Source organism: Ascaphus truei, chromosome 1 (genome assembly GCF_040206685.1).
Source record: "Ascaphus truei isolate aAscTru1 chromosome 1, aAscTru1.hap1, whole genome shotgun sequence".
Taxonomy (NCBI): Eukaryota; Metazoa; Chordata; class Amphibia; order Anura; family Ascaphidae; genus Ascaphus; species Ascaphus truei.
This window is the reverse complement of record NC_134483.1, coordinates 129,436,337-129,448,860: the sequence shown is the minus strand read 5'-3', so window position 1 is coordinate 129,448,860 and position 12,524 is coordinate 129,436,337. Positions and strand designations below refer to the sequence as shown.

Below are 12,524 nucleotides of genomic sequence, written 5' to 3'. Positions count from 1 at the left end.
TCTCTCGCTCTCTCTCTGCCTCAGCTCTCTCTCTCTCTCTGCTCTCTCTGCTTCAGCTCTCTCTGCTCTCTCTGCTTCAGCTCTCTCTCGCTCTCTGCTTCAGCTCTCTCTCGCTCTCTGCTTTAGCTCTCTCGCACTCTGCTTTAGCTCTCTCGCACTCTGCTTTAGCTCTCTCGCACTCTGCCTCAGCTCTCTCTCTGCCTCAGCTCTCTCTCGCGCTCTCTGCCTCAGCTCTCTCTCGCGCTCTCTGCCTCAGCTCTCTCTCGCGCTCTCTGCCTCAGCTCTCTCTCGCGCTCTCTGCCTCAGCTCTCTCTCGCGCTCTCTGCTTCAGCTCTGTCTCGCGCGCTCTTTCTGTGCCTCAGCTCTCTCTCGCGCGCGCTCTCTCTGCCTCAGCACTCTCTCGCGCGCTCTCTCTCTGCCTCAGCACTCTCTTGCGCGCTCTCTCTCTGCCTCAGCTCTCTCTCGCGCTCTCTCTCTTTGACTCAGCTCTCTCTCGCGCGCTCTCTCTCTGACTCAGCTCTCTCTCGCGCGCTCTCTCTCTGACTCAGCTCTCTCTCGCGCGCTCTCTCTCTGCCTCAGCTCTCTCTCGCGCGCTCTCCCTCTGCCTCAGCTCTCTCTCTGCCTCAGCTCTCTCTCGCGCGCTCTCTCTCTGCCTCAGCTCTCTCTCGCTCTCTCTCTGCCTCAGCTCTCTCGCGCACTCTCTCTCTGCCTCAGCTCTCGCGCGCTCTCTCTCTGCCTCAGCTCTCTCTCGCGCGCTCTCTCTCTGCCTCAGCTCTCTCTCCCGCGCTCTCTCTCTGCCTCAGCTCTCTCTCCCGCGCTCTCTCTCAGCCTCAGCTCTCTCTCGCGCGCTCTCTCTCTGCCTCAGCTCTCTCTCGCGCGCTCTCTCTCTGCCTCAGCTCTCTCTCGCGCGCTCTCTCTCTCTGCCTCAGCTCTCTCTCGCGCGCTCTCTCTCTCTGCCTCAGCTCTCTCTCGCGCGCTCTCTCTCTCTCTGCCTCAGCTCTCTCTCGCGCGCTCTCTCTCTCTGCCTCAGCTCTCTCTCGCGCGCTCTCTGCCTCAACTCTCTCGCGCTCTCTCTCTGCCTCAGCTCTCTCGCGCTCTGTCTCTCTGCCTCAGCTCTCTCGCGCTCTCTCTCTGCCTCAGCTCTCTCGCGCTCTCTCTCTCGGCCTCAGCTCTCTCGCGCTCTCTCTCTCGGCCTCAGCTCTCTCGCGCTCTCTCTCTCGGCCTCAGCTTTCGCGCGCTCTCTCTCTCTCTTCCTCAGCTCTCGCGTGCTCTCTCTCTATTCCTCAGCTCTCTCGCGCGCTCTCTCTCTATTCCTCAGCTCTCTCGCGCGCTCTCTCTCTCTGCCTCAGCTCTCTCTCGCGCGCTCTATCTCTGCCTCAGCTCTCTCTCGCGTGCTCTCTGTCTGCCTCAGCTCTCTCTCGCGCGCTCTCTCTCTCTGCCTCAGCTCTCTCGCGCGCTCTCCCTCTCTGCCTCAACTCTCTCTCTGCCTCAGCTCTCTCTCGCACGCTCTCTCTCTGCCTCAGCTCTCTCGCGCGCGCTCTCTCTGCCTCAACTCTCGCGCGCGCTCTCTCTGCCTCAGCTCTCTCTCGCGCGCGCTCTCTCTGCCTCAGCTCTCTCTCTCGCGCGCTCTCTCTGCCTCGCTCTCTCTCGCGCGCGCTCTCTCTGCCTAAGCTCTCTCTCGCGTGCGCTCTCTCTGCCTCAGCTCTCTCTCGCCCGCTCTCTCTCTGCCTCAGCTCTCTCTCGCCCGCTCTCTCTTTGCCTCAGCTCTCTCTCTCTCGCCCGCTCTCTCTCTCTCTGCCTCAGCTCTCTCTCTCGCTGCCTCAGCTCTCTCTCGCTCGCTCGCTCTCTGCCTCAGCTCTCTCGCTCTCTCTCTGCCTCAGCTCTCTCTCTCTCTCTCTCTGCCTCAGCTCTCTCGCTCTCTCTCTGCCTCAGCTCTCTCTCTCTCTCTGCTCTCTCTGCTTCAGCTCTCTCTGCTCTCTGCTTCAGCTCTCTCTCGCTCTCTGCTTCAGCTCTCTCTCGCTCTCTGCTTTAGCTCTCTCGCACTCTGCTTTAGCTCTCTCGCACTCTGCTTTAGCTCTCTCGCACTCTGCTTTAGCTCTCTCGCACTCTGCTTTAGCTCTCTCGCACTCTGCCTCAGCTCTCTCTCTCTGCCTCAGCTCTCTCTCTCTCTGCCTCAGCTCTCTCTCTCTCTCTCTGCCTCAGCTCTCTCGCTCTCTCTCTGCCTCAGCTCTCTCACTCTCTCTCTCTCTCTCTGCCTCAGCTCTCTTGCTCTCTCTCTCTGCCTCAGCCCTCTCTCTCTCTCTCTCTCTCTCTGCCTCAGCTCGCTCTCTCTCTCTCTCTCTCTCTGCCTCAGCTCTCTCTCTGCCTCAGCTCTCTCTCTCGCTCTCTCTCTCTCTGCCTCAGCTCTCTCTCGCGCTCTCTGCCTCAGCTCTCTCTCGCGCTCTCTCTGCCTCAGCTCTCTCTCGCTCTCTCTCTGCCTCAGCTCTCTCTCGCTCTCTCTCTGCCTCAGCTCTCTCTCTGCCTCAGCTCTCTCTCGCGCGCTCTCTCTCTGCCTCAGCTCTCTCTCGCGCGCTCTCCCTCTGCCTCAGCTCTCTCTCTGCCTCAGCTCTCTCTCGCGCGCTCTCTCTCTGCCTCAGCTCTCTCTCTGCCTCAGCTCTCTCGCGCACTCTCTCTCTGCCTCAGCTCTCGCGCGCTCTCTCTCTGCCTCAGCTCTCTCTCGCGCGCTCTCTCTCTGCCTCAGCTCTCTCTCGCGCGCTCTCTCTCTGCCTCAGCTCTCTCTCGCGCGCTCTCTCTCTCTGCCTCAGCTCTCTCTCGCGCGCTCTCTCTCTCTGCCTCAGCTCTCTCTCGCGCGCTCTCTCTCTCTGCCTCAGCTCTCTCTCGCGCGCTCTCTCTCTCTGCCTCAGCTCTCTCTCGCGCGCTCTCTGCCTCAACTCTCTCGCGCTCTCTCTCTGCCTCAGCTCTCTCGCGCTCTCTCTCTCTGCCTCATCTCTCGCGCGCTCTATCTCTCTGCCTCAGCTCTCTCTCGCGCGCTCTCTCTCTGCCTCAGCTCTCTCTCGCGTGCTCTCTGTCTGCCTCAGCTCTCTCTCGCGCGCTTTCTCTCGCGCGCGCTCTCTCTCTCTGCCTCAGCTCTCTCGCGCGCTCTCTCTCTCTGCCTCAACTCTCTCTCTGCCTCAGCTCTCTCTCGCACGCTCTCTCTCTGCCTCAGCTCTCTCTCGCGCGCGCTCTCTCTGCCTCGCTCTCTCTCGCGCGCGCTCTCTCTGCCTCAGCTCTCTCTCGCGTGCGCTCTCTCTGCCTCAGCTCTCTCTCGCCCGCTCTCTCTCTGCCTCAGCTATCTCTCGCCCGCTCTCTCTTTGCCTCAGCTCTCTCTCTCTCGCCCGCTCTCTCTCTCTCTGCCTCAGCTCTCTCTCTCTCTGCCTCAGCTCTCTCTCGCTCGCTCTCTGCCTCAGCTCTCTCGCTCTCTCTCTGCCTCAGCTCTCTCTCTCTCTCTGCTCTCTCTGCTTTCAGCTCTCTCTGCTCTCTCTGCTTCAGCTCTCTCTCGCTCTCTGCTTCAGCTCTCTCTCGCTCTCTGCTTTAGCTCTCTCGCACTCTGCTTTAGCTCTCTCGCACTCTGCTTTAGCTCTCTCGCACTCTGCCTCAGCTCTCTCTCTCTGCCTCAGCTCTCTCTCTCTCTGCCTCAGCTCTCTCTCTCTCTCTCTGCCTCAGCTCTCTCGCTCTCTCTGCCTCAGCTCTCTCACTCTCTCTCTCTCTCTCTGCCTCAGCTCTCTTGCTCTCTCTCTCTGCCTCAGCTCTCTTGCTCTCTCTCTCTGCCTCAGCCCTCTCTCTCTCTCTCTCTCTGCCTCTCTCTCTGCCTCAGCTCTCTCGCTCTCTCTCTCTCTCTCTCTGCCTCAGCTCTCTCTCTCTCTCTCTCTCTCTCTCTCTCTGCCTCAGCTCTCTCTCTCTCTCTCTCTCTCTCTCAGCTCTCTCTCGCGCTCTCTGCCTCAGCTCTCTCTCGCGCTCTCTCTGCCTCAGCTCTCTCTCGCTCTCTCTCTGCCTCAGCTCTCTCTCGCTCTCTCTCTGCCTCAGCTCTCTCTCTGCCTCAGCTCTCTCTCGCGCGCTCTCTCTCTGCCTCAGCTCTCTCTCGCGCGCTCTCCCTCTGCCTCAGCTCTCTCTCTGCCTCAGCTCTCTCTCGCGCACTCTCTCTCTGCCTCAGCTCTCGCGCGCTCTCTCTGCCTCAGCTCTCGCGCGCTCTCTCTCTGCCTCAGCTCTCTCTCGCGCGCTCTCTCTCTCTGCCTCAGCTCTCTCTCGCGCGCTCTCTCTCTGCCTCAGCTCTCTCTCGCGCGCTCTCTCTCTGCCTCAGCTCTCTCTCGCGCGCTCTCTCTCTGCCTCAGCTCTCTCTCGCACGCTCTCTCTCTCTCTGCCTCAGCTCTCTCTCGCGCGCTCTCTCTCTCTCTGCCTCAGCTCTCTCTCGCGCGCTCTCTCTCTCTCTGCCTCAGCTCTCTCTCGCGCGCTCTCTGCCTCAACTCTCTCGCGCTCTCTCTCTGCCTCAGCTCTCTCGCGCTCTCTCTCTCTGCCTCAGCTCTCTCGCGCTCTCTCTCTGCCTCAGCTCTCTCGCGCTCTCTCTCTCGGCCTCAGCTCTCTCGCGCTCTCTCTCTCGGCCTCAGCTTTCGCGCGCTCTCTCTCTCTTCCTCAGCTCTCGCGTGCTCTCTCTCTATTCCTCAGCTCTCTCGCGCGCTCTCTCTCTATTCCTCAGCTCTCTCGCGCGCTCTCTCTCTCTCTGCCTCAGCTCTCTCTCGCGCGCTCTCTCTCTGCCTCAGCTCTCTCTCGCGTGCTCTCTGTCTGCCTCAGCTCTCTCTCGCGCGCGCTCTCTCTCTCTGCCTCAGCTCTCTCGCGCGCTCTCTCTCTCTGCCTCAGCTCTCTCTCGCACGCTCTCTCTCTGCCTCAGCTCTCTCTCGCGCGCGCTCTCTCTGCCTCAGCTCTCTCTCGCGCGCGCTCTCTCTGCCTCAGCTCTCTCTCTCGCGCGCGCTCTCTCTGCCTCGCTCTCTCTCGCGCGCGCTCTCTCTGCCTCAGCTCTCTCTCGCGTGCGCTCTCTCTGCCTCAGCTCTCTCTCGCCCGCTCTCTCTCTGCCTCAGCTCTCTCTCGCCCGCTCTCTCTTTGCCTCAGCTCTCTCTCTCTCGCCCGCTCTCTCTCTCTCTGCCTCAGCTCTCTCTCTCTCTCTGCCTCAGCTCTCTCTCGCTCGCTCTCTGCCTCAGCTCTCTCTCGCTCGCTCTCTGCCTCAGCTCTCTCGCTCTCTCTCTGCCTCAGCTCTCTCGCTCTCTCTCTGCCTCAGCTCTCTCTCTCTCTCTGCTCTCTCTGCTTCAGCTCTCTCTGCTCTCTCTGCTTCAGCTCTCTCTCGCTCTCTGCTTCAGCTCTCTCTCGCTCTCTGCTTTAGCTCTCTCGCACTCTGCTTTAGCTCTCTCGCACTCTGCTTTAGCTCTCTCGCACTCTGCTTTAGCTCTCTCGCACTCTGCCTCAGCTCTCTCTCTCTGCCTCAGCTCTCTCTCTCTCTGCCTCAGCTCTCTCTCTCTCTCTCTGCCTCAGCTCTCTCGCTCTCTCTCTGCCTCAGCTCTCTCACTCTCTCTCTCTCTCTGCCTCAGCTCTCTTGCTCTCTCTCTCTGCCTCAGCCCTCTCTCTCTCTCTCTCTCTGCCTCAGCTCGCTCTCTCTCTCTCTCTCTCTCTGCCTCAGCTCTCTCTCTCGCTCTCTCTCTCTCTCTCTCTCTCTGCCTCAGCTCTCTCTCTCTCTCTCTCTCTCTCTCTCTCTCTCTCTCTCTCTCTCTCTCTCTCTCTCTCTCTCTCTGCCTCAGCCTCAGCTCTCTCTCTCTCTCTCTCTCTCTCTCTCTCTCTCTCTCTCTCTCTCTGCCTCAGCTCTCTCTCTCTCTGCCTCAGCTCTCTCTCTCTCTCTCTCTCTCTCTCTCTCTCTCTCTCTCTCTCTCTCTGCCTCAGCTCTCTCTCTCTGGTGATATATTGAGTGCAATATAGCGCTCGTGTGACAAAAGAAATCAAATTAATACATGTGACAATTAAAAACCTGTGATACAAAAGTCCAAAAGATTGTCCTGGAGCTGCCCAAAGGTTGTTCTGGTCTCTCCCAACCAGAAGTAGATATATGGATGGAAAGAACCTCCTGTGGCGCTGAGGTAAGGAAATGGATGTGGTTGTGGATAAAGTTCTTTTCTTAGACAGTTACCTCAAGAAAAAAGACAAAACATACAAAAAAACACTGCAATAGTGCATTACCCAGGGACAAAAATGGATAAATATAATGGAGCAAATTTAATAAAACAATTAACACATAAAACAATTAAACAATTAAACAAAACATAATATAATAATATGACAAACATATATCAATGGATATCAATGTAAAATTTTCCTGTGCGTCTGGACTATGAGGAATGAACTTGCGCCGCGCCTTGATAAAATTGAAATCCTACTCACCAAAGGTGACTAGGGCATGCACATTTGTTTTAAGGTCTTTCTCGCCAGGTAAACCGCTCGCCGGGGGGTGAAATAAGCCAGACGCTGAGGGAAAAATCGCCTTCAATACTCGGAGTCCGCTGCTGCCAGAGTCTGGTCGATCGGGTTTTTTGGCATCGCAGGGACACCGTAGCAGTGAGATACAGGAGGTGACGTCAGCGCAGGAGCCGATCGACCAGACTCTGGCATCAGCGGCCTCCAAGTATTGAGGCGATTTTTCCCTCAGCGTCTGGCTTATTTCACCCCACGGCGAGCAGTTTACCTGGCGAGAAAAACCTTAAAACAAATGTGCATGTCCTAGTCACCTTTGGTGAGTAGGATTTCAATTTTATCAAGGCGCGGCGCAAGTTCATTCCTCATAGTCCAGACGCACAGGAAAATTTTACATTGGCATCCATTGATATATGTTTGTCATATTATTATGTTTTGTTTAATTGTTTAATTGTTTTATGTGTTAATTGTTTTATTAAATTTGCTCCATTATATTTATCCATTTTTGTCCCTGGGTAATGCACTATTGCAGTGTTTTTTTGTATGTTTTGTCTTTTTTCTTGAGGTAACTGTCTAAGAAAATAACTTTATCCACGACCACATCCATTTCCTTACCTCAGCGCCACAGGAGGTTCTTTCCATCCATCTCTCTCTCTCTCTCTGCCTCACCTCTCTGCCTCAGCTCTCTCTCGCTCTCTCTCTCTCTCTCTGCCTCACCTCTCTGCCTCAGCTCTCTCTCGCTCTCTCTCTGCCTCAGCTCTCTCTCGCTCTCTCTCTCTGCCTCAGCTCTCTCTCGCTCTCTCTCTGCCTCAGCTCTCTCTTGCTCTCTCTCTGCCTCAGCTCTCTCTCGCTCTCTCTCTGCCTCAGCTCTCTCTCGCTCTCTCTCTGCCTCAGCTCTCTCTCTGCCTCAGCTCTCTCTCCGCTCTCTCTCTGCCTCAGCTCTCTTTGGCGCTCTCTGCCTCAGCTCTCTCTCGCGCTCTCTGCCTCAGCTCTCTCTCGCGCTCTCTCTGCCTCAGCTCTCTCTCGCTCTCTCTGCCCTCAGCCTCTCCGCTCTCTCTCCTCGCTCTCGCTCTCTCTCTGCCAGCTCTCTCTCTGCCTCAGCTCTCTCTCGCTCTCTCTCTGCCTCAGCGCTCTCTCGCGCTCTCTCTGCCTCAGCTCTCTCTCGCTCTCTCTCTGCCTCAGCTCTCTCTCGCTCTCTCTCTGCCTCAGCTCTCTCTCGCTCTCTCTCTGCCTCAGCTCTCTCTCGCTCTCTCTCTGCCTCAGCGCTCTCTCGCTCTCTCTCTGCCTCAGCGCTCTCTCGCTCTCTCTCTGCCTCAGCTCTCTCTCGCTCTCTCTCTGCCTCAGCTCTCTCTCGCTCTCTCTCTGCCTCAGCTCTCTCTCGCTCTCTCTCTGCCTCAGCTCTCTCTCGCTCTCTCTCTCTGCCTCAGCTCTCTCTCGCTCTCTCTCTGCCTCAGCTCTCTCTCGCTCTCTCTCTGCCTCAGCTCTCTCTCGCTCTCTCTCTGCCTCAGCTCTCTCTCGCTCTCTCTCTGCCTCAGCTCTCTCTCCATCTCTCTCTGCCTCAGCTCTCTCTCCCTCTCTCTCTGCCTCAGCGCGCTCTCGCTCTCTCTCTGCCTCAGCTCTCTCTCGCTCTCTCTCTGCCTCAGCTCTCTCTCGCTCTCTCTCTGCCTCAGCTCTCTCTCGCTCTCTCTCTGCCTCAGCTCTCTCTCGCTCTCTCTCTGCCTCAGCTCTCTCTCGCTCTCTCTCTGCCTCAGCTCTCTCTCGCTCTCTCTCTGCCTCAGCTCTCTCTCGCTCTCTCTCTGCCTCAGCTCTCTCTCGCTCTCTCTCTGCCTCAGCTCTCTCTCGCTCTCTCTCTGCCTCAGCTCTCTCTCGCTCTCTCTCTGCCTCAGCTCTCTCTCGCTCTCTCTCTGCCTCAGCTCTCTCTCTCGCTCTCTCTCTGCCTCAGCTCTCTCTCTCGCTCTCTCTCTGCCTCAGCTCTCTCTCTCGCTCTCTCACTCTGCTTTAGCTCTCTCGCTCTCTCTCTCTCTGCCTCAGCTCTCTCTCGCTCTCTCTCTCTCTGCCTCGGCTCTCTCTCGCTCTCTCTCTCTCTGCCTCAGCTCTCTCTCGCTCTCTCATTCTGCTTTAGCTCTCTCGCTCTCTCTCTCTGCCTCAGCTCTCTCGCTCTCTCTCTGCCTCAGCTCTCTCTCTCTCTCTCTGCCTCAGCTCTCTCTCTCTCTCTCTGCCTCAGCTCTCTCTCTCTCTCTGCCTCAGCTCTCTCTCTCTCTGCCTCAGCTCTCTCTCGCTCTCTCTCTGCCTCAGCTCTCTCTCGCTCTCTCTCTCTCTCTGCCTCGGCTCTCTCTCGCACTCTCTCTTTGCCTCAGCTCTCTCTCTGCCTGAGCTCTCGCTCTGCCTCAGCTCTCTCTCACGCTCTCTCGCGCTTTCTCTCTCTCTGCCTCGGCTCTCTCTCGCACTCTCTCTCTGCCTTAGCTCTCTCACGCTCTCTCTCTGCCTCAGCTCTCTCACTCCCATGCCTACCTTTAGCGAGAGATGATCAGAGGAGCAGTGGACTGTAGGGCTATAGCTACGACCCTGCTTACCAGTACATGAACATAGCTTGATCTTCAACCTTGAACTCTGCTTAATAGAATGAGTGCTGTGATGTTCCATACCAGCAATGCTCTCACACCGTGCTACTGATTACAACGGAAAACCACGTTACCTGAAAAACTTTCATATCCCCAAATCTTTTTTCAGAGGTGTCCCAGCTGTGGTGGATTTTGCAGCCATGAGGGATGCAGTGAAGCAGTTGGGTGGGGACCCGGAAAAAATCAACCCCATTTGTCCTGTGGATCTGGTCATCGATCACTCTATCCAAGTTGATTTCAACAGGAGGTGAGAATGTCGCAAAAGATTTACAATTGATATTTCTGGGGATGTATGCTCCGCAGAGATGCCGTGTCTTTCACTTGCTCACTTGACCGTTACATGTAAAATGAAATGTAACATTCTCTGATTCTGAAATGTTTTCATTTTTATGAAAACTGCATTTTATTCGTAAATAAATTCCGTTTATTCTGATCAGTAGCAGAATAGAAATAGAACAGTTGACGGTAATGCCATATACAAGAGGTGTCTGTATGTTTGTGTTTATGTATCATCTTCTGCCCTTGTCGATCCACTGTTGGATGATCTTCCAGATACTGCGGTTGCAAGCCTCTCTTCTCCGCTTTGCTCAAAACATTTTCTGATTTAACCCTCCCATCGAACTATTAGTTGTCTCGGTCTCTTAATTTGCTTTGGAATCCAGTCGAGTACCATCTTTGCCCTACAATGGTTATTTCTTCTTGCGATATGTCTGGGCCACTGCCATTTAAAAAAAATTCACCCTTGGGATGATGATGTCACAGACTTTTGTTTGTGTGAAATATATATATATCTATACAGTACCGTGAAAAAGTTTGTGAACCACTTAGGATTTTCACATATTTGTGTAAACTTATCAATGCAATTACTTATCCTCCTTAAACTTAAATCAACCCTAAATTAATTGCTGTACTTATTTCTACCCTGTGCAGTTCCCTCTGGGTAGGAAGCAGGGTTGCCACCACTTTGGGTTTGACCCAGAGGCTACAGGTTTCGGCTAAGTATCTCTGTGCTAATGGTTGAGATTTTAAATCTCTAATTTACTGCATGGCCACCTGGGATGTTTGGTGCGGGGCCCCTGATCTTACCTTCTGCGGCGGCATTTCCCCCTGCATGGTCCAGTCAAGATGGGTCTGCGATGTCAAATGGCGTCGGTTTGCCATGACAATGGGACATTATGTGACATCGCGGCGTCATGGTAACATGACACCATTTAACGTCGCAGAGCCACCTTGGTGGGACAATGCAGGGGGAGATGCCGCCGGATGATGCCACTGCCGGAGAAGGTAAGACAGTTAAATATATAAATAAAAGAAAAAAGTCTCCGGGTTATCATTGAACCAGGTGGCAAACCTGGTAGAAAGCCTGGAGCCCTCTGAGCTCAAACGCACTATTTCCAACGCTGGTTTCCGAGATGCAGAACAAAATGGCTGCCTAAATCTCCTGCATGAAATGGGAAGTACCAGCGCCACTTTTCCTCAGTTCAGTCATCCTAAACAGGGAGGGTCCCATTATATAGCTGACAGGAACTAAAGTCGATCCTCCAGTTGCTCTTCCTTCTTTATCAACCTTACAGCCAAATCTAAGCGTGCACAAAGCCAAGCTGTTTGTTTATACTAGTCTAATGAAACTGTAGCACCTGCTATTTAACTGTATAATCTTTTCAATTAAGCAAACATGAATTAAATCAGAGCATCAGCATTTAAATGTGTAGGTTAAACATTTTTATTTGACTAACATGGAAGACCAGCTTTCTAGAAAGAATAACTCTTTACAGTTCCTAATTGGTGCCTGAGGCATGTCATAAAAATGTCAACAAGATTTGTTCCTAGAATTAGATGAATAACATAACCGTTACATAGAAGAAATAATAAAACGTTAGTAGGAGATGGTTGCAAAATAAAAGCACAGTGCGGTGCTGCACGCTTAAAGCAGGAGACGGAATTTTTAGACCAGTGAGCATTGCAAAAGCAAGGAAATTACTTTACTTTAATCCATTGCTATTAAATGAGGACTGTGAGTCTGTTCTCCCATTAATGTCCCTAGAAATATACTTTACAGGTAGCAAACCCAGCTGCTGTTTTTTTTTTTTTTACATTTTATTTAGCCGGTAATATATCCCCAGGATTTTAGGATTTGGAAAATGCTGGCCAAGGTGAGGCTGGCATGTTAAAGTTAGTTAGGCCTGCATATTAGGATTAGGGTAAACCACTTGCATGGCTAGACAAAAATATTAAATACTTTTGGGTGTGGCGGGGAGAAAGCTGGGGAACTACTCCACCCCACTTAATGGTGGCTCTGTCGGGGTGTATCTGTGACTCTCCCTCGCAGCACGTCAGGACTCTGGCACTATAGGGGCCCCATTACATAGTAGCAATCGCAATGTGTGGGAGGGGCTGTGACGCTCAAAGGGTTGAGCAGCCTGCAGTATCCCAGTGTTGACTTTCCATTGATTTTTAATGCTGGGTGATCTATTGACTTTAAATCAGCAATCCCCCCCCCCCCCTCCCAGAAGCCTATATAAGTTTAACTCCTACAATGTTAGTATCTTGCCACACTGTGCATGTCCTGCACTTCTGCGGTTACCATGGTAACTATATACTGCATTGGGCTCTGGGGAGAGCTCCAATTTAACCTCTCGGACACTTGGGCCCAGATCCACAAAAGGGTGCTAAGTTTTACCACGGCTTTACTCCCATTCATATGAATAGGAGCTGGGGCGTGCTAAAAGTTAGTAATCTTCTGTGAATCGGGGCCTTCAGGAGTAGGGCTGCTCTACCTATCTATGCCTTGTGTAGGCCTTCAGGAGATGCAAGCATTTGAAACATGAACGGCGCATCAGATTCTAAAAATAAAAATCGCTTTGGAAAAGGAAAGAAGAGATCTCCTAAAGTAAGTGTTAATTGGAAAAAAGAAAAATGCCATTACTGTGGAGTGCTGCACTAAGACCCTGATTTTTGCAAATCTTTAGAAGCACTGTATGAAAATAGACCAACGTGGGATAAATTCACACATCTGTGACCAATATTGGACATGGGGAATTTCTGCACAGAAATGTAACTTGCCGTGATGGGATTAGTTGTCACTCGCCGGAATTGACCAACTAATTAACCTCCAGTATGGGTTATTGCGATCCCACGTTGGCTGCCATTGGCTTGAATGGCCCGTAACGTGAGATTGTGGTGCAGTACCTCATTTCGGAAGATAGTGAATGTCCCTGATGCTGCCAATACTGAGCAGACCTGTTTTAGCAATCAAGTGGAACATAGCTTTTGAGCAGTGTTGTTGGTTTAGCATCTTTGGGGTGCAGCAGGTTGCAGGCCCATCTTGCAGCAAATGAATTAATTATTTACATACTTGACTAAGGTGAGAATACAATCCCCTTTATCTGCATACCTCCGTCATCTCCTGTTTTCATTTCC

The 12,524-nt window shown here is 53.5% G+C and overlaps 1 protein-coding gene and 1 long non-coding RNA gene across 4 annotated transcripts in view; one reads left to right on the top strand and one right to left on the bottom strand.

Annotated features, from left to right (window-relative positions):
- LOC142491940 (uncharacterized) overlaps nucleotides 1–12,524 on the bottom strand; it is a 63,653-nt gene that overhangs the window by 17,135 nt on the left and 33,994 nt on the right. The gene's annotated exons all lie outside the window — the stretch shown is intronic.
- ACO1 (aconitase 1) overlaps nucleotides 1–12,524 on the top strand; it is an 88,776-nt gene that overhangs the window by 46,245 nt on the left and 30,007 nt on the right. For all 3 annotated transcript variants that reach the window (XM_075594723.1, XM_075594720.1, XM_075594728.1), the window contains exon 4: nucleotides 9,214–9,351. In XM_075594723.1, the coding sequence (XP_075450838.1) occupies nucleotides 9,214–9,351 (138 nt within the window). The remainder of the gene's footprint in view (nucleotides 1–9,213; nucleotides 9,352–12,524) is intronic.